At 48.1% G+C, this 20,279-nt stretch overlaps 1 protein-coding gene across 1 annotated transcript; it reads left to right on the top strand.

Annotated features, from left to right (window-relative positions):
- Positions 1-5,193: 5,193 nt before the first annotated feature.
- Kif22 (kinesin family member 22) lies at positions 5,194-19,352 on the top strand. The gene is made up of 14 exons (XM_036180479.1): positions 5,194-5,267; positions 11,157-11,349; positions 13,393-13,520; positions 13,607-13,761; positions 13,934-14,143; positions 14,218-14,448; positions 14,583-14,736; positions 14,858-14,993; positions 16,325-16,493; positions 17,630-17,795; positions 18,154-18,209; positions 18,778-18,990; positions 19,064-19,123; positions 19,225-19,352. The coding sequence occupies exons 1-14, from the start codon at positions 5,210-5,212 to the stop codon at positions 19,270-19,272; spliced, it is 1,977 nt and encodes a 658-aa protein (XP_036036372.1). The 5' UTR covers positions 5,194-5,209; the 3' UTR covers positions 19,273-19,352.
- The last annotated feature ends 927 nt before the right edge of the window (positions 19,353-20,279 follow it).

The raw sequence follows: 20,279 nt of genomic DNA, 5'->3' as shown, positions 1-20,279 counted from the left end.
AACTCACTCTGTAGCCCAGGCTGGCCTTGAGCTCACAGAGATCCACCTGCCTCTGCCTCCTGAGTACTGGAATTATAGGCGTTTTGACACTACATAGGGTTTAGCAGGTATTTCTTAGGAGTTTAACAGGAGTTGTCATCATTATCTCTCAGGTATAAATAGGGAAGCTTGGCATGGTGGCGCACACCTCTAATCCCAGCACTCAGGAGGCAGAGGCAGGTGGATCTCTGTGAGCTCAAGGCCAGCCTGGTCTACAGTGCTAGTTTCAGGATAGCCAGGGCTACACAGAGAAACACTGTCCTGACATGACCCCCAAGATAATAATAATAAAATAAATAACCTTTATCCTACAAACAACATCTTTATTAATACAGTTCAGGAGTTACTGTGTACAGTACTGGCAGTATCATATAGCTTTTAATAACTGATTATATGATTTTTTAAAAAGATTTATTTATTTGTTATGTTTACAGTGTTCTGTTTGCATGTATTCCTTCAAGCCAGAAGAGGGCACCAGATCTCATTACAGTTGGTTGTGAGCCATCATGTGGTTGCTGGGAATTGAACTCAGGACCTCTGGAAGAGCATCCAGTGCTCTTAACCTCTGAGCCATCTCTCCAGCCCTGATTATATGATTGTTAAGAAGATGACTTGGGGGATACAGGAATGGTTCAGTAGTTGAAAGCATGTACTGCTCTTCCAGATCTGGTTCAGATCCCAGCACCCATATCAGGAGGTTCAAAACACCTGTAAATCCAGCTCTATGGTATCTGATACCTTCTTCGGGCCTCTTCAGGCACCTGCATTCATGTGCATGTATCCATACAGAGGTACACACATATAAATAAAAATAATTTTTTTCCAAAATGATGACTTAAATGCCTTTATAAAAACTATTTGATAAGTAAAATGGCTTACCTGATAATCTTTAAATAATCTTGCAACAACATATCCCTTGAAAATTAACTTTTGTATTTTGTAGATAATAAAGCAAGTTCAACCAGCTGTGGTGGTATATGCCTATAATCCCACGACTTGGGAACCTCGGAAGTGCATCAAGAGTTATCCTCAGCTACACAGAGTTCAAAGCCAGCCTAGACTGCATGAAACCTTGTTTTGTTTTATTTTTTAAGTTCTGGACAAACCTTTAATACCAGTACTCAGGAGGCAGAAATAGGCAGATATCTCTGAGAGTCTGAGGCCACCATCATCTTCATAAAGAGTTCTAGGACAGCCAGAGCTACATAGTGAGACCCTATCTTGAAGTAAACAAACAAACAAAAAAGCACCCCCCCAAAGGCATTTTTATATTGAGAGATACAGATGGTATATGCAGTACAACATAACACTTTGATATATGCTTACAATATGGAATGATTAAGAAACCAAACCTATGCTTACATACTATTTTGTGCTGTGAAAACACCTAAAGTCTATTCTTTTGCTGGGTATGATGGCTCATACCTGTAATCCTAGCGTTGAGAGGCTATGGCAGAAGGGTTGCTTAAAGCGTGAGGCTAGTCTGGCCTACATAATAAGATCCAATCCAGGCTGGGATACTGAGTGAGACCCTGAACAACAACAAAGCCAGGTGGTGGTGGTGCACACCTCTCATCCCAGCACTCACGAGGCAGAGGCCAGTGGATCTCTTTGAGTCCAGCCTGGTCTAGAGCAAGTTCCAGGACAGCCAGGGCTACACAGAGAAACCCTGTCTTGAAAAACAAACAAACAAACAGAAACAAAAAGTTGAGCCCAGTGGTTATAGCTATTATAACTCAAACATTTTGGGGAGGGTTGATGGAGCTGCCTCAGCTTTGATGCCAGTTGGGTCAACACAGTGAGTGCCAGTCTGTCCACCAGCACAAGGCAAGGCTGTACCTCCAAATCAAATACAACTATTCCTTTGGCAGTTCAGGAGTGCAAGGTGCACTATTATTACCAAAACTGTTCTGTGCAGTAGACCTCTCATTCCCTCCTGCCTGTAGGAGAGGCTTTGCATCCTTGATCAGCACCTGTCCTCTCCTCAGGCGCCCCTCATTTAGCTTCTCAGAATCATCTATGTTCTACTCCCATGCATTCAACAATTTTAGATTCCATCTATAAGTGTAATGATGTACTTTCTGTCCTTGTGGGTGGGGGTAGGGGAGTCTGGCTTATTTCACTTAGCATAATGTACACCATTGTTCATGCACATTGTTACAAATGACTGGATTGAGGATTAAAGCTATAATGGATTAATGAATTACTAGCATATAGAAATGAATTTCCAGTGATGGCAAACTATGTGTATGTAAAAATGGGAAAGGCTTTATGTAGTAGGGATTGAGAATGCCGGCACTTGCTGTTGGTACGAGCAGGAAGAGAACAGAGTTTAGGAAGTAATGGACATGAGGAATGGTGTACCAAATGGGCAAAGACATCCAAAGGAGTGGCTAATCCCAAGAAGTCCAAAAAAGAACAGTGTTCTGCACCCTTAGCAACCAGAAGGTCATTAATTTAGACAAAGTTTCTGGGACTTGGGAAAAGCTGAAGCTAAGCTGGAGTTGGTTTAGGGATGAGTGGGAAATGAGGAAACATTTGCAGCAGATGTTTGAATCCAGAATGCCGGACAAAAAGTCAGTTCTTGGGGACACCGGCTCTGGGTCCCCCCCATCTGGGGAGCCTGTCTCTTTGTTGCCTTGCTGTGTCTGTGTGTACGCTTTGCTTGCAATAAAAAATCTTGCTTTAGATGGGGCTGGAGAGATGGCTCAGAGGTTAAGAGCACTGACTGTTCTTCCAGAGGTCCTGAGTTCAATTCCCAGCAACCACATGGTGGCTCACAACCATCTGTAATGAGATCTGGCGCCCTCTTCTGTGTACATAATGAAAGAAAGAAAGAAAGAAAAAGAAAGAAAGAAAGAAAGAAAGAAAGAAATCTTGCTGAGCACAGGGCAGTGGTGGTGGCGCACACCTTTAGTTCCAGCACTCAGGAGGCAGAGGCAGGTGGATCTCTGTGAGTTCAAGGCCAGCCTGGTCTACTGAGTGAGTTCCAGAATGGTCAGGACTGTTACCTGTCTGAGAAACCCTGTCTCAAAAGAACAAACAACAACAACAAACCAAAAATCGGACTGAGTATTGAGAAAGAAAAAAATCAGTTACAGGACAATAGAGATGTGAGCATGATGAAGCAGGAAGACAGAGGAAGGAGCCAAAGATTTGGGAGAAATTGTTTTTAGAATATTTTTACATTTTTAAGAATGTGTATGATAGCTGGGTGTTAATCCCAGCACTAGAGAGGCAGTGGAAGGTGGATCTCTGTGAGTTCAAGTCCAGCTTGGTCTATACAGTGAGTTCCAGGACAGCCAGGGCCATAGACAGATCCTGTCTCAAAAAACAAAAACATAAAATAAAACAGACAAACAACAGCAACAACAAAAAATTCAGAGTGATGGAAAGTTTTTACATCATGGAACTGAAAGTTTCTGTCCAAGAATTCAGAAAGAGTAATATCCAAAATTTGGAACAGTCCAGTTTCCGTTGCCATGGTAATGAAATTAATCAAAGTCACTAGACCATAACCAATCAGTTCTTTATTGTGTGGAATGTGATCCCACTCCAGAACTGTAAACAATGCCAATCAATATCTTTAAATCAGCCGGGCATGATGGCACACAACTTTGATTACTGTCTTTAATCCCAGCACGAGGGAGGCAGAGGCAGCCCAGTCTCTGTGAGTTTGAGTCCAGCCTAGTCTCCATAGCTGAGTTTTGGGACAGGCAGGGCTACATAAAGACACTTTGTCTCACAAAATAAAAAATAACCAAAACTTTAACCCGTCTCCAAAAACTAAAACTTTAAACTGTAATGCCCCTTTGACAGATGGAACATAATCTCTAAACTTTAGTTTTTTGTTTTGTTTTGTTTTGTTTTTTGAGACAAGGTTTCTCTGTGTATCCTTGCCTGTCCTGGAACTCACTCTATAGACCAGGCTGGTCTCAAACTCACCAAGATCCACCTGCCTTTGTGCTAGGATTAGTGAGTTACCACTGCTGAGCTTCTAAACCCTGGCTAGGCAGTGGTGGCACACGCCATTATTTCCAGCACTGGGGAGGCAGAGACAGGCAGATCTCTGAGTCTGAGGCCAACCTTGTCTACAGAGTGAGTTTCAGGACAGCCAGGGTTACACAGAGAAACCCTTCTCTCTCTCTCTCTCCTCTCTCTCTCTCTCCTTCTCTCCCTCCCTCCTCCTCCCTCTCCTTTTCTCCTCCTCCTACCCCTCCTTTTTTTTGGGGGTGGGGCGGGGCGGTGAGGGTGAGGAGACAGGGTTTCTCTGTGTATCCCTGGCTGTCTTGGAACTCAGTTTGTAGACCAGGTTCAGGCTAGCCTGAACTCAAGGGATCCAGCTGAGAAACGTTTTCTTGAAAAACAGAAACAGTAGGGCATGTTGGTGCAGAGCAGAGGCAGTAGATCTCTGTCATTTCGAGCCCAGCCTGGTCTATCGAGTGAGGTCCGGTGTTGCGGGATAGAGACCTAAAGGCCACCCAGGCATGACAAAGTCCGAACTGAGAATCTGTATGAAGCTGCCAGCGAATACCTGGAGAGAAACTCCTCGCAGAGCAGCCTCAAATGCGATTTTCCGGGAGTCTTTAAAGGCTTTTGAACACAGAAAAGTTACATCCCGGTTGGTAGTTGCAGGGAGAAGTAAGACAAGCAGTTTAATTGAAGCCAAAACCATGCAGTTAGCTGAGGCATTTCAAGCCCAAGTTTCTACAACAGGGGTGGGTACTTTCCCACAGAAGAAAGGGGTGTGCGTGTCCATTTAGGTTAACACAGAGGAACCTTGGCGCTGTCACCCCAGGACAGCCCGGGCTACATAGAGAGATCATGTCCGCTCCAAAAGGCAAAAAGTGTATTCAGGGCTGGGAACGTAAAGACGGAATCAAACACGGGCTTGCAAATTCACAGCTGAGCGGGGAAAGTCAGCACTTAGCCAGGGAAAGTCGAAATCCCGAAGGCGCAGCACCCTCAGGAACTCACCACTAAGTGACAGACGACAGGGCCTATCCCTGAGAAGCGCCGCTTTCGGGACCGGAAGTGAGCCCGAGAAGGCGGGATTAGAGTGAGTTAGAACGGAGGCGTCCGGCGGTAAGGAGCGGTGATTGGTCGAATCTGAGAGAGGGGCGGGACCCGGGCAATTCAAAAGAGAGACGCGGGTCCCGAAGAAGGGAGGATGAACATTGAGGCTAAGGCTAGGCCGAGGCGACGGAAGATGGCGGCGGCCACTTCAGGTGCGGGGGTCGGGAGGGCGAGGCATCGCTGTGTGGAACTTACTGGGTAGCGGTCGTTGCGGAGAATCCAGGTGGCGCGGGGCGGAAGGGCGGGGAGCGGGCGCCGCAAGCCCTGTGCGCTCTACTCGCGGCCCTCGGCGCCATACACCGGCTTGAGACCCACTGCCCGGCGAGAGCCTGCGCACTTTCTTGTGCGGTTCAGTTTGCTTCGTCTGTGAAGGCGAGCAGCCACCCCGTGTGAGCACTGAGTAGTGGCGAGACGTGGAGTCTGGGTGCCCAGAGATCTCGGGCAGCTGGACCCGTCGGCGGTGTGCATTCTGGCAAAGAGAAATCAAAGACAGTTTTCCTTCCCTCTAGCCGTGGATGGCTGTTTGGGTGCTGTTTTCATGTTGGAAAGGCTGTCAGGAGTTTCAGAGTCTTTTCTAAGAGGATTTGCATATGCCCCACCGGATTCTGGCTTGTTACTACTGTTTGTTCTGCCTTTGGGGGGCAGACTTTTAGGAGAACGCCTCGCCCCAGGCACAGCTGCGAGCATTTTATAATCGATCGTTTAATGTCTGTACTGAGAGCTGAGATGATTACTGTTAATGTTCTGTTTTTATGAAAAAAAAAAAGTTTATTTTTATCTGTGTGCGCCACCTATGTGTGGATGCCCGCAGAGACCAGAAGAGGAAGTTGGATCCTCTAGAGCTGGAGTTACTGATGGTTGTGAGCCTGACGTGGGTGCTGAGAACCAAACTCAGGTCCTCTGGAAGAACAGTAGGCACTCTTAACCTCTAAGGTTCACCAGCCCCCTGTACTTGGACAAGAGGAAACAGGCATAAATGAGCTAACGAGCTTGTTCAGTTCAAGGTAACACAGCTAGCAAGTATTGGGGGGGTCTAAATTCACACTCATGTAATTAGATTGTAATGCCACTTCCCTTGACGATTATGCCCAAATACAGGCTGAGACCCATTGTGTCTGGTATATAGTAAACATTGAAGTGTTTGAGTATTGCCCCTTTCCTAGAGGAGGTTACCATTGTTTTCAAGCAGTCTCATAAAATAATGTAATATGCTGGGCGGTGGTGGTGCACGCCTTTAATCCCAGCACTCAGGAGGCAGAGGCAGGAGGATCTCTGAGTTTGAGGTCAGCCCGGTCTACAAAGTGAGTTCCGGGACAGGCAGGGCTACACTGAGGAAACCTTGTCTTGAAAAAGCAAAAGCAACAACAACAAAAAGAAAGAAAAAGAGAAGAAAATAATAGTTAGGGCTGGACTTGTTGCTCCTACAGAGACGCTGGTTTCAGTCCCCAGCACCCACATGGTGGCTCACAACTCTAACTCCAGGGCATCAGGCATGCACGCGGTGCACATGCATACAAGCGAGCAAAGCAATCATACACATAAACAGATAAGTAAATATGTAAATGGTGGTTAAAGTAGGTTTCAAAGTTTGGGCAGGATTTTACCCAACCTTGAAGAGGACAAAAAGAACAAGTGTTAAGACAAAGAAGGCCAAAATGTTCTTGATTCATTTTTCTCTTCACAAAAGAGAGGAATGGGCTGGGAAGACAGCGTAGTCTGGTAAAGTACTTGTCATAGAACCTGAATTTCATCCCTTCTTGGGGAACACCAGAGTTTGATCTTTGGCCTCCATGCCCATATGCATTCACACAGATAGGTGTGGGTCTGTACACACAAAGAAGAGTTAAAAACCCGCCACTGGTGTAATCCTAACATCAGGAGGCCAAGGCAGGAGGATTGGGAGTTCAAGCTACAACTGAGGCTAGAGAAGACGGCTGAATGGCTAAGGACCTGGATGCTCTTCAGAGCATCCACATGGTAGCTCACGACCATCTGCAACTCCAGATTCAGAGGATCTGATATCCCTTCTGGCTTACGCAGGCACCAAGCACATATGGGTTGTCTTAGAGTTAGCACTGCTGTGATGAACACCATGACCAAAAGCAAGTTGAGGGAGAAAAGTTTATCTGGCTTACACTTCCACATTGTAATCAGTCCATCACTGAAAGAATCCAGGGCAGGAACTCAAGCAGGCTGCAACCTGGAGGCAGGAGCTGATGCAGAGGTCATGGAGGAGTGCTGCTTACTGGCTGCTCATGGTTTGCTCAGCCTGCTTTCTTATAGACCCCAGTCACCACTAGTCCAGAGATGGCATCACCAACAAGGAACTAGGCCCTCCCCCATCAATCACTGACTAAGAAAATGCCTTAGAGTTAGATCCTTTTTTTTTTTTTAGTTTTTCGAGACAGGGTTCTCGCCTTTCCTGGATTTCACTCTGTAGACCAGGCTGGCCTCGAACTCACGAAGATCTGCCCGCCTCTACCTCCCAAGCACTGGGATTAAAGGCATGCGCCACCACCGCCGGGCTAGAGCTGGATCTTATGGTGGCACTTTTCCCAGTTGAGGTCCCTCCTTTCAGATGACTCTAGCTTAGTCAAGTTGACATAAGACTAGCCAGCACAGTGGTACGCAGACATACATAATATTAAATAAATGTTAAATTAGGAACTGACAGGTGTTGATGGTTATATGGAAGAAAGAAGACACTTAAAAATTCCTATTTGGGGTCTGAGCTCTTTGTGGATGTTAGAAAGCAAAGTGAGAAAACTGTTGCAGAGTGGGGTAAGGGTCAGTTTAGTGCAGGTGGGATCTGAGGTACCTATGAACCATCCAAGAGAAGGTAGACGGTAGCTTGGAAGGAGGGCCAGTGGTGGAAGACAGCTGTCTGATGTGAAGGTCAGAGGTGTCATCGGCTTGAAGAGGCTTGAAGATGATCATTTAAAAAGAGGAGAAAGGCCAGCGGTGGTGGTGCACGCCTATAATCCCAGCACTTGGGAGGCAGAGGCAGGCGGATCTCTGTGAGTTCAAGACCAGCCTGGTCTACAAAGCAAGTTCCAGGACAGGCACCAAAGCTACAGAGAAACCCTGTCTCAAAAAAAAAAAAAAAAAAAGAAAGAAAAAGAAAGAAAGAAAAGGTAATTGGTGTCAGCAGAGTAGGTGCCTGTGCCTGTACAGGAATCTGAGCTATCTGGTCCAGGGATGTTGACATTTGTACCCAGTGAACATGTGCAAGTGTCTGGAGAGACCTGTTTTGCTTGTTACAACCTGGATATGAAGAAGGAGACAGCGTCTGGGATCTAGTGGGTGTGTTGAACAGTCTGTACTGTGACAGCCCCGACAAAGAAGTAGACAACTCAAATGCCAGCGGTACAGAAGTGGACAGGGTGGAGAGCGTAGGAGAACAGTTAACTGTTAGCCTAAGGATAACCAGAGACTAGTAAAACAGCCAGGGAAGGGGTGTCTCAAGGTGAATTCACTTAGGATCAGACCGAGACTGAGCCTGCCTGCTGGGTCCGGCAGTAGAAAGGTCCCTTAGGATCCTGCTGACTAGTTGCTGAGATTAAAGTATGTTAAGAAAGAGAATAATAATCATAAAAGCAACAACTAACATTGAAGTTTGCAGGGCACAATGCTGAACACTTTGTATACCTAGTTAGTCTGGATGGATCTTCTGTGATAAAGACTGGTTTGTTTGGTTTTTTTGTTTTTGTAGAGAGAAATGAAGTTTGGAGTGGCTAAGTGACTTTATCGGGGTTAGATAGCTACCAAGCAGAATCTGTCTTTGATTCCAAGTGTCATAGTATACACAGAAGAGGGTCTGCTAATTCATGTATGGACTTCAGAACTAGACCTTCATTTAAAGCTTTGTCACCAACAAGCTGTTAAAGGAGGGGCAAATTGCCTAAACCAGTGATTCTCAACCTTCCTGACGCTGGGACCTTATTTTAGTTCCTCATGTTGTGTTGACCCCAGCCATAACACTGTTTTCGGTGTATCTGTGGGGTTTTTGGTTGTTTGGTTGTTTGGTTGGTTGTGTTTTTTTGGTTTTTGTTTTGTTTTGTTTTGTTTTGTTTTTTGTTTTTTTGAGCTGAGGATCGAACCCAGGGCCTTACACTTGCTAGGCCAGTGCTGTATCACTAAATCCCCAACCCTGTATTTGTGGTTTCTGGTGGTCTTAGGAGACCTTATGAAAGGGTCCTTCGACCCCTTTAAGTGGAAAGTAGGAGGTGTAGATAAAACAAAGCACTTAGTCTGGATCTAGTAACATATGCTTGTAATTCCAGCACTTGAATACTGAGGCAAGAGTGTACAAATTCTGAGCTACCTGGACTACATAGTGAGTCTTAATCCCAAAAACAAGGGGCTGGAGAGATGGCTTGGGGTTAAGAGCACTTGCTGTTCTTACTTTTTTTTTTTTTTTTTTTTTTTTAGATTTATTTATTTATTTTTGATTTTCTAGACAGGGTTTCTCTGTATAGCCCAGGCTGTCCTGAAACTTGCTCTGTAGACCGGACTGGCCTCAAGCATAGGTCTGCCTGCCTCTGCCTCCCAAGTACTGGGACTAAAGGTGTGTACTGCTGCCTCTACCGCTTGGCTGTTTTTAGATTTATTTTGTTATTTTTATGTGCATGAGTGTGTTTACCTGCATGTATATATGTATACCATGAGAGTGCCTGGTATTTGTGGGGGTCAGAGAGGGCATCAAATTCCCTTGGGACTGGAGTTATAGACATTTGTGAGCAGACACATAGGTGCTGGGAATAGAATCCAGAGTCCTCTGCAAGACCAGTAAGTGCCCTTAACTGCAGAGTCAACTCTCCAGCCCCACTTGCTGTTCTTACAGAGGACCTGGGTTCAGTTCCCAGCTTTCATATGGACGTGGTGGCTTATAACCATCTGTTGGCACGTGTGTCATGCATATACATCCAGGCAGGCAAGGTACTCATAAAATAAACTAGTTCAAAACAAAAAGCCCACCAAATAAGTAAAGCAGGACTTCTTTTTAAATCGAGTACTGGGAGAGAATCACTTTTATGTGAATTTCTTTTATTATTCTAACATGAGTAGATTTTTTTGTTTTGTGTGTTTGTTTTTGTTTTCAAGACAGGGTTTATCTGTTTAGCCCTGGTTGTCCTGGAACTCGCTCTGTAGACCAAGCTGGCCTGAAACTCACAGAGATCCATCTGCCGCTGCCTCCCAAGTACTAGGATTAAAGGTGTGTGCCACCACTGCCTAGTGAGCAGGTATTTTTATTTATTCCCATTTTACAGGTGAGAAAGCTGGGGCATAGTAATTTTTAAAAAACCCTAATTTAGTTGTAGTAGGGAGCTGGAATCTGAGCAGGGGTTGATTGACAAGAAGACCAAGATACGCGCATGTTAAGCCATTAGCCAAAATCACAAGCCAATCTCAGCTACAGGTTTGAGCGGGAATTGAAATCCAGCTCTCTGAAGAGCCAGCCCCCTCCTCACACGTATTACCCCCCTCCCCTATGCTGATCACTGAGCTTCCATGGCAGTTTTGTCTGTCCTCACCTAGGAAACAGGCAAAACAGGCTCTTGACTGTGTTCTCCACAAGCCAGTAAAGTTTTGCATCTTAGTTTTCTGGTTGTTTGCTTGTTTGTATTTCAAGGCAGGGTTTCTCTGTAACCTTGACTATCCTGGAACTTGCTCTATAGACCAGGCTGGCCTCAAACTCAGAGAGAGGTCTGCCTGCCTCTGCCTCCCACGTGTTAGGATTAAAGACATGCACCACCACCGCCCGGCTGTACCTTAGTTTTCTGCTGCACATTTTTACCTGCTTTCTCCTTACTTTCAAGTTGTCATAAGCAGCAAATGAAAACTGGATGTCCAAGTGTCTTGTGAGTATGGGGTAGCATTTGTCAGATGAAGGGCAGAGGTCTGAATTCCAAACAGCCCACCTGCTTATATCTGTCTGACGTTTAGCTTCTCCTTAAGTAAAAGGCATCCTCCCAGCAAAGTTGGTTCCTGTTTCTCTATGCTTCTACAAAATTTTAACACCTAAAACTGGTTTCTTCCAGGAGCTGGTCGCTGTCTGAGCAAGGGAGGGTCTAGTCGGCGCCCACCTCCAGCTCGAGTAAGGGTGGCTGTGCGGCTTCGGCCATTCATGGATGAAGCGACAAGAGCGACCGAAGTCCCCTGTGTGCGAGGCATAGACAGCTGCTCTCTTGAGGTGGCCAACTGGAGGAAATACCAGGAGACACTCAAGTATCAGTAAGCTTCAAGCCACTTCCCTATCTAGGCCTGCTCACTGTATCACTTTCCTGGTTTCTGAGATCTATCCTATGCCTTGCTAGGCAAAGCTTTGTTCCCCAAACCTTCATTTGAGTGTTTAGATGTTCATGGTATATAGTGACTTCTGTAGAGAAAGGCTAGAGGTTGAACTGAATGTCAGTCTTGGGGACATTGGGATAAAGGGAGGAAGGAGCAGTGTAGCCCCAGCTAGGTTCTAGGAAATACATGAAAAGGGTGGAAAACAGATGTGGTAGGCAATGCAAAGAAGACTGTGCAGATTTAGGAATGGCACACAAGAGGGCAATGACTTAGAATTTCTGTGGGGTTTCTGTAGATGGAAGTTCCTGTCCTGCAGCCACTCTCAAATAATCACTCAGAGGCTCAACACTAATTACAAATGCTCAGCCAATAGCTCAGGCTTGTTACTAACTAGCTCTTACAATTTAACCTGTTTTTATCAATCTACGTTCTACCTGGAGGCTCATGGCTTTTACCTCTATCCCATTTTGTGTGTCTGACTCCTTCTGGCTGTGACCCTCCCTCTCTACCCTTCTCCTTCCCAGCATTCTCAGTTCGGCTCTCCCACCTAACCTTATTCTGTTCAACTGTTGAACTGTCAGCTTATTTATTAAACCAATCACAGTGTACAAAGGGATTCTCCACAGCAGTTTTAAAATTTAAACTTCGCCTGTTAGTCTGGCCTTGAGGGCGGCAAACCACAGCCTACAGGTCAAGTCCAACTAGGTGTCTTCCATTGGTTGTTTTATTTTTTGTCTATTTGTTTGTTTTTAAAACAAGCTCTTCTAAAACAGGCTGGCCACGAACTCTTGATTCTCTTGCCTTACCTCCTAAGTGCTGAGATCACAGGTGTGTGCTGCCATGCCCAGCTCAAGAGACTTTTCTGTAAATAAAGTTTTATTGTTTATTTACATAATGTAGCTGTTTGACCAGCCTTACAATTAAGTGGTTGTGAAAGGAACCACATGGTCACAAAACCTAAAATATTTGTTGTCTGATTTATTTATTTTAACAGAAAGTAGGTTGCTCCAGTTCTAGGTCCCTAATAGTTTGGCTCCCGTTCCTTTCCAGTCTTCTCTTGTCAGCGTGCATTGAGTCTAAGTCACAGTGTAGTGAGTAAGCTGTGTTTGAATCTAGACCAGCCTTTTATCTACCCTATTCAAGTGTTACCTCAAGAAAAGTGTTGGGAAGCCCTCTCACACCACATGTGTGACATTACTAATGGGGATATATAAACAAATGTCTACTCACCCCAGAGTGGGAACCAACCACAGACCAAAGTAAGGATGCCACCAGCATCCAACTGGGTGCTCCAGTAAGTTTTATTGGGTTTACTCACAGGAATATGTAAGTTATAGTAAGTAAGTTCCTACAGCAGCAGCAATGACTCACAGACAGTTGCATCACCAAAGCCCACCCCAGGATAGCTGACAGCTCACAAAAGCTAGGAACCTGGAGAACCCTGTACAACCTGCAGGTGGTGAGCCTTTTCCAAGCAGCTCAACTGGCCTCTGCTTCTTCCAAGCTGCTCTGCTGGTCTGACAGTGACTCTTAGCAGCCCTTACTGCTTTATATAGTTGGGGAGGGAGGTGCCTCGTTTACCTGTCAGTCTTGGGGACTTCCTGAAGCCTTTGCCTTACTCACTTCCTGTGTTTAGGCTTCCCTCCAAAATGAAAATTACTATACATAACACCACGTCTTGTTGCTGTGTCCTTCTGCTTGGCAACACTTCCTTTTCCCAGCAGAATCATTTATTCTTTCTAGTGTGTTCTTATCTTTGTCTCCTGAGTCATTGCAAAATGTGAGTATCTGGCCTACCAGATTGCTATGTGAGATTAATTTTGTTTCGTAATGTCAGTACAGTGACTGGAATAGAGTAGATTTTCCAGGGACACTTTCAAGGCCTTTCTTCAAGAATGGGACAGAGCCTTAAAAGCCAGCATCATCTAGGTTTGGGGTATCAATCTAACACTCTCCTAATGCACTCCTTTTTTCTACCTTCAGGTTCGATGCCTTCTATGGAGAGAAGAGCACTCAGCAGGACATCTATGTGGGTTCAGTACAGCCCATCCTGAGGCACTTGCTGGAAGGGCAGAATGCCAGTGTGCTTGCCTATGGGCCTACTGGGGCAGGTGAGAAAGCCAGAGAGAACTATGCATGGGAAAGAGCCAGGGAACATGAGAGAAAAACTTCCCCGCTCTCTCTGCTCTTTTCCCAGGGAAGACACACACAATGCTGGGCAGCCCAGAACAACCTGGAGTGATTCCCAGAGCTCTCATGGACCTCCTGCAGATTACAAGGGAGGAAAGTGCAGAGGGCCGGCCATGGGACCTTTCTGTCACTATGTCCTATTTAGAGATCTACCAGGAAAAGGTGAGGTGTCAAAATAAGAGTGCCTTGTAGACCATGAAGCTCTGCTCTAGTATAAGGATGGGGTTGGGGTGTCAGATAGAAGGACTCTGACATCCAGGAGAGAGAAGAACCCCCAGGAAGCAAGCACCCTCTTCCTGGAGAAATAAATGGCCTTACTGCACTGCTCAAATAGGTACTAGACCTCTTGGATCCCGCATCAGGAGACCTAGCGATCCGAGAAGACTGTCGAGGAAACATCCTGATTCCCGGCCTCACAGAGAAGCACATCACCAGCTTCTCTGACTTTGAGCAGTACTTCCTGCCAGCCAGTAAAAACCGTGTGGTAGGAGCCACCCGGCTTAACCAGCGCTCTTCTCGTAGCCATGCAGTCCTCCTGGTCAAGGTGAGGCCCGCTGACAGAGGACCCGGGAAGCCCCGAAGCCTAAGCTAAGTCTGGGCCCCTTGCTCTTCCCCTAGGTGGGTCAGCGGGAACGTTTGGCTCCATTTCGCCAGCGGGAAGGAAAACTCTACCTTATAGATTTGGCTGGTTCCGAGGACAACCGTCGCACAGGCAACCAGGGCATTCGGCTCAAAGAGAGTGGAGCCATCAACACTTCCCTCTTTGTACTGGGCAAAGTGGTGGACGCATTAAACCAGGGCCTCCCTCGTATACCATACCGGGACAGCAAGCTCACTCGCTTATTGCAGGTCATGTCGACCCACATTGGGTCAAAAGGGACCAAGAAGGCGGCTCTTAGGCCTGCTGGTTAGGGTCGTGGGAACTGTTGTCAAGGGATAGGAAGGCTGGGAGTCTGAACCATACTCCAATCCTTACCCTTCAGGACTCTCTGGGTGGTTCAGCTCACAGCATCATTATTGCCAACATTGCTCCTGAAAGGCGTTTTTACCAGGATACAGTCTCAGCGTTGAACTTCACTGCTAGGTCCAAGGAGGTGATTAACCGGCCTTTCACCAATGAGAGTCTACAGCCTCATGGTGAGGATTGGGGAAGACAGAATGGATTGGCCAGGACAGTGGGGAATTTGCCAAAACCACTGAGCACCAGCACTGAGGCTGACCTCTTTGATTCTCTTTTATATCCCTCCAATCTTCTCAGCCTTGGCACCTGTTAAGCTGTCTCAGAAAGAACTGTTAGGCCCATCAGAGGCCAAGAAAGCCAAAGGCCCTGAAGAAGAATCAACTGGGAGCCCTGAGTCTATGGCAGCTCCAGCTTCTGCCTCCCAGAAACTGAGGTGAGAGTCAGGCTTTCCCTGCGAAATCTATAATAGATGCAGGCTAACAAGAGCTTTATCCTGTCAAATCCTTGAGTAAAGCAGCTGTGTACCTTTTCCCAGTGAATTCATTCACTCTAAGACCTGTTCTAAACTCACCAAAGGGCCATATTGTTACTCTGGATAAGGGCAAACTCAGAAATGGGCCATATCAAACTCAGACCCTGACCTCAAGGATCCACTCATAGGAGATGGGGAACCAAGTTTATAAAGCCAGGTAGATAATACAGAAAAGGATGGCACCAGACAGTTAATCCCATGCCTTTAATCCCATCACTCGGGAGGCAGAGGCAGACAGATCTCTGAGTTCTAGGCCAGCCTGGTCTACAGACTGAGTTCCAGGACAGCTAGGACTATGTAGAGGAACCCTGTCTCTAAAAACAAAAAAATGGTTTGTTCTGTGAAACTCAGGAAGAAAAATTGTTTGTGCTGTTTGCCCTACATTTTCTGATGCTGCTCTTCTAAGGCTTGTACATAAAGAACAGGACATGATCTATGTCTTGAAGGAGCTAGTTCAGGGTAGCACAGATCATCTAACTGGGCATTATTGGAAAGATGGCATCTTCACTTTGAAAGACAATTTTCACTGGGGGTGAGGGTGTCAATCTCAGGCAGAACAAAGATGGGTAGAAGTTACTGTGCTCAGATAGCCAGGACCGCTGGAACAACACTCCTCTGTATACAGCCCACTGGATGAGGGCTTCTCATCCTGCCTCTGGTAGCTGTCATACACCTTCTAATGAGGACCTCTCCACGGAGCTTCCCCCCACTTGCTTCCAAATGGCCACGCCTTCAGCTCTTACTCTTGTTTTTCCTGTGCACGTGTTTGTGGTACACATGTGTATGTGTGGCGGCTTGAGAACTCCCTGGCTTGCTTGGGGGCATCCTGTGTCTGCCTTCTGAGGCTGGAATTATAGGCGGGCTGTCACACCCACTTGGAGTGTGTTCCTGTGGGCTCTCCAACCTCTAGACCCCTTGCTTGCATGGCAAGTATTTCAATGGCTGGGTTATTTCCCCAGCCCTCTGTCTCTCTTTATCACACCACAAGTACCTCCTAGACAGGGCAGTATGGTAGGTCCCTAATGTGTGGCATCCAGTGCTTATTAACTGCTTTTCATCTGCGAATCTGGCATCCCTGGGAGTTTACTTCACCCGATAAAGGCACTCTACTGAGGCTAGTTAACTGTTTAGAGTTCCCAAAAAGAACACCGAGTTAAGGCATGGCAAAGGTAGTCCTGCTGTACTGGAGGTGGTGAGAGGAGGTAGGTGGGAGTAACCTTTTTTCTACTCAGCCTCTTACAGAAACTAAGCAATATGGACCCAGCCATGTTGGAGAACCTCCTGAGCTTGGATCGTTTGCTGGGCTCCCAGGGGAGCCAAGGGACACCTCTGCTGAACACCCCAAAGCGAGAGCGAATGGTACTCATTAAGACAGTGGAGGAAAAGGACTTGGAGATTGAGGTAATTGTTGGGGAAGGTGGCCTAATATTCCAACCAGCTTCCAGAAGTCTTCCTAGTATCTTCAGACAGGGAAGGACACTTAGATGCTGATCTAGAGTCGAGTTTTCATAAGATTTATTTATGTATATGAGTTTTATGCTGACATGTATGGTTGTGAACTACATATGTGTAGTGCCCATGGTAGGCCAGAAGAGGGTGCAGGATACCCTGGGTCCAGAGTTAAAAGACAGTTATGAGCTGCCATGTGGGTGCTAGGATTCAAACCTGGGTTAAGAAACAATTGAGATCAGGTAAGGGGGTAAAAATACATTACCTGGGCTGGAGAAATGGCTCAGTGGTTAAGAGCATATATTGTTCTTCAGGAGGACCGGAGTTTGATTCCTCAGACACCTCAGACAGCTCACGACTGCCTGGAACTTTCAGCTTCAGGGAGCCCACGCCTCTGATGTCTTTTGACATATACACAGACACGAGCCATACTCTAAGTAATAAAAATATCACCGGGCTAGAGACTGCTTAGCAGTTAAGAACCCACATGGCAGGTCATGACTACCTACAACTCCAGTTCCAAGGGACCCAACCCTGTCTTCTGAGCACAAGGGCACCAGGCACACACACACAGTGCACAGATAGGCATGCAGGCAAAACACCCACACACAAAAAAAGAGAGCAGGCAGCTCTTCGTGAGTTTGAGGTTGGTCTGATCTACATACCAAGTTCCAGGCCTGCCGTAGCTACATGGTGAAACATTGTCTTAAAAAACAAACAAACAGCCGGGAGATGGTGGGGCACGCTTTTAATCCCAGCACTCGGGAGGCAGAGGCAGGCAGATCTCTGTGAGTTTGAGGCCAGCCTGGGCTACCAAGTGAGTTCCAGGAAAGGTGCAAAGCTACACAGGGAAACCCTGTCTCTAAAAACCAGAAAAAAACAATACAAACAAACAAACCTTGCTTGAAGACTTCTGTCTCAGGTGGCCCTCTGATCATACGATGCCCTTAGTTAATTTGAACTCTGTCTCGTTGACTGGTCCTGCCTCTATCCTCTTGCACCTCAGAGCTCTCCTACCTTGTCACCTTTCTAATCCACTGCTTTGGGGCTGGAGCGGAGCCCCATCTTCCCATGATCCTTTCCAACAGAGGCTTAAGATGAAGCAAAAAGAACTAGAGGCCAAGGTGCTGGCCCAGGAGGTGCTGGATCCAAAGGAGAAAGAGAACACCCTGGCAACTCCCCAGTCCCTCCCTTCTTGTCCAGGCACAACGGCAAAGCCCCTGAAAAGGGCTGTGGTGATGCCTCTGCAGCTAAGTAAGTTTAGTCCCAGATTCTCTGGAGACCCGGTGTCTCAGAAATGTGTCACCCATCCCCTCCCCTGCATCTGAAGAAGCCCTGGCTGCTTGTCATGGCAGTTAAGACAGCAGGGTGTTGGCTGAATATGGTGTCCCACACCTGCAATCCCAGCGCTCAGGAGGGTGAGGCAGAATGATCGCTCTAAATTCCAGGTTAGCCTTGGTCATAGAGTGAGACCCTGTCTCCAAAAAAAAAAAAAAAAAAAAGGAACCATCAAAGGTCAAGGTTGGAGAGATGGGAGTAGCAAATAGCCCTGGGAAGTAGGAAGGGAAAGAGGTGACCTGTGTCCTGACCAGTTCCTTATTCCTGCTTTCAGTTCAGAAGCAGGCAGATTCAAAGATCCATATTCTGAAGAAAGGCCACAAAAGAAAGGTGAGCCCGACCCCACCCCTGGCTTTCCAGCTGGGAACCTTTTGCATAGGACACTGGATGAAATATGGGTGTATCTCATAGAGTGGGTATCCACCATTGGTCAGTTTCCTTTCTTTTTGATGCCCCTTGCACTTGGGTTGGCTACTGACTAGAGTTAGTATGTAGCCGAGCTCCTGCTCACAGTAAACTGTAGAGCCCATTTAGGGAAATTGACGGGCATTTCAGAATCTCTCACACAGAATGGTCTTCACACGAAATGAACACTGGGACTGCCCCCAAAGGTCAGGATGAGAGGATGCTTACTGTTTTCTTTTTTGTTCTCCTGCATTGGAGATTGAACTCCAGTTCTCCAGCATGGTAGGCCCTTAAGTGCGCTACTGAACTGTAAGCTCCTCCCAGTCAGACTTGATGTGGCGTTCATTTATTCATCAGATCTTCGCAGTGACTGAGGAAATGCTAGTGATTGAACAAGTCCAACAAAATTAGTACCAGCAGGGGGAGGTGGTCAGGCACCTGGTCTTGGCACAGTGATCCACAGGCCTTTGCTGTCATTTCTGTTACCTCATAGCTGGAGCCATCACATGTGTCCAAGCCTGTGGAAAAGGCTGAGGACTGCTGGGAGCTACAGATTAGCCCAGAGTTACTGGCACACGGACGCAAAAAATTACTGGATCTGCTGAATGAAGGCTCAGCCCGAGATCTGCGCAGCCTGCAGCTCATTGGCCAGAAGAAGGCCCAACTCATCATGGGCTGGAGGGAGCTCCATGGCCCCTTCAGCAAGGTAACAACCTGGGGGGTAAGTGGAGGGGGTGCCCCGTTCTTCGTCCACCTCCTCACTGCCGCTGTCCCACTAGGTGGAGGACTTGGAGCAGGTGGAAGGCATTTCTGGAAAGCAGGTGGAGTCTTTCCTGAAGGTAAGAAAGAACATCTCTGCCCTTTCCCCACCAGCCTGCACACCGCCACCCCGCACTGCCCCAGCTGCTGTACTGACGCCGCACTTTGCTCTTTCTTACAGGCGAACCTCTTGGGCTTGGCTGCCGGCCAGCACTGTGGCCCCTCCTGACCACCAGCTCCTAACACTACCTTTTTCTTTTAAAACCCCTGTACAATGACGTGTCCGTGTAAATACAGTTTTTATTCCACGCTTGAGCCTGGTTTTTAGGGGTGGCGGGGCTGGGGTGGGCGTCACAATTGCCCTGGGGATCAGGACCAAGCTCCGCGGGACACTGATCTGGGCGCCATCTTTGGGAAACCCCCAACTAGCCCAAGATTGTAAATAAACCCCTGGAATGGGAAGGGGACGGTGGCCTGCATGAGTCAAAAAGCCGAAGCACAACGACCGTTAGGCGGGCACGCGCTTCTAGTAAAACCCCGCCCCGCCGCAACTCCCTGGGCGCGCTCCCCACGCCGCTCAGGACGCCCTCCGCGCCGTGTGCGCGTGCGCGCGGAATAACGGCCGCCGGCAGAGGGAAGTGGGGGGCGGAATCGTTCAAGTGGGGGAAGCGAGGCCGCCCAGTCTCCCGCGCGCCCACCACCTGCACCACCGCCAGCCAATCAGCAGCCGTCTCGGGGGTCTCGCGCTCGGGGCGGCTCGGGCTGCTGGGTGGCGCCCCGTCCCCCCCCCCCCCGGAGTCCCTCCCGCGCCTCCCCCTCCCGCCGGCCCCGCGCGCGCGCCCGCGCGCTCGCGCCCGCTCCAGCCTCCCGAGTGTCCTCGCGCCCCCCGCCCGCCCGCCCGCCCGCCCGCCCTCCGGCGCGCAGTGTGCTCCGCTCCCCACCCTCCTCCCCCCTCCTCCCTCCCTGCGCGCCTCCTCCCCGGGCCCCCTCCCCCACCGCCGCCTCCTCCCGCCCCAGGGTGAGCGCGAGCCGCCTCCCTCCTCCCTCCGCCATGGATCCCAGCAACTGGAGCAGCTTCATCTTCCAGGTAACAACCCCCCCCCCCCCGCCCCTGCCCCCCTCCCACACCCCCGCCCGCCCGCCCGCCCGCCCTCCCGTCCCACCCCCCCTCCGCGCGCCCGGTGCGCGCGCAGCTGTCCCCCTCCCTCCCTCGCGCCCTCCCCCGCCCTCCCCGAG

The sequence above is a fragment of the Onychomys torridus genome, chromosome 1 (assembly GCF_903995425.1).
Source record: "Onychomys torridus chromosome 1, mOncTor1.1, whole genome shotgun sequence".
In the NCBI taxonomy this organism is placed as follows: Eukaryota; Metazoa; Chordata; class Mammalia; order Rodentia; family Cricetidae; genus Onychomys; species Onychomys torridus.
Note: the sequence above shows the minus strand (reverse complement) of the source record. Positions and strands in the feature narration are given on the sequence as shown.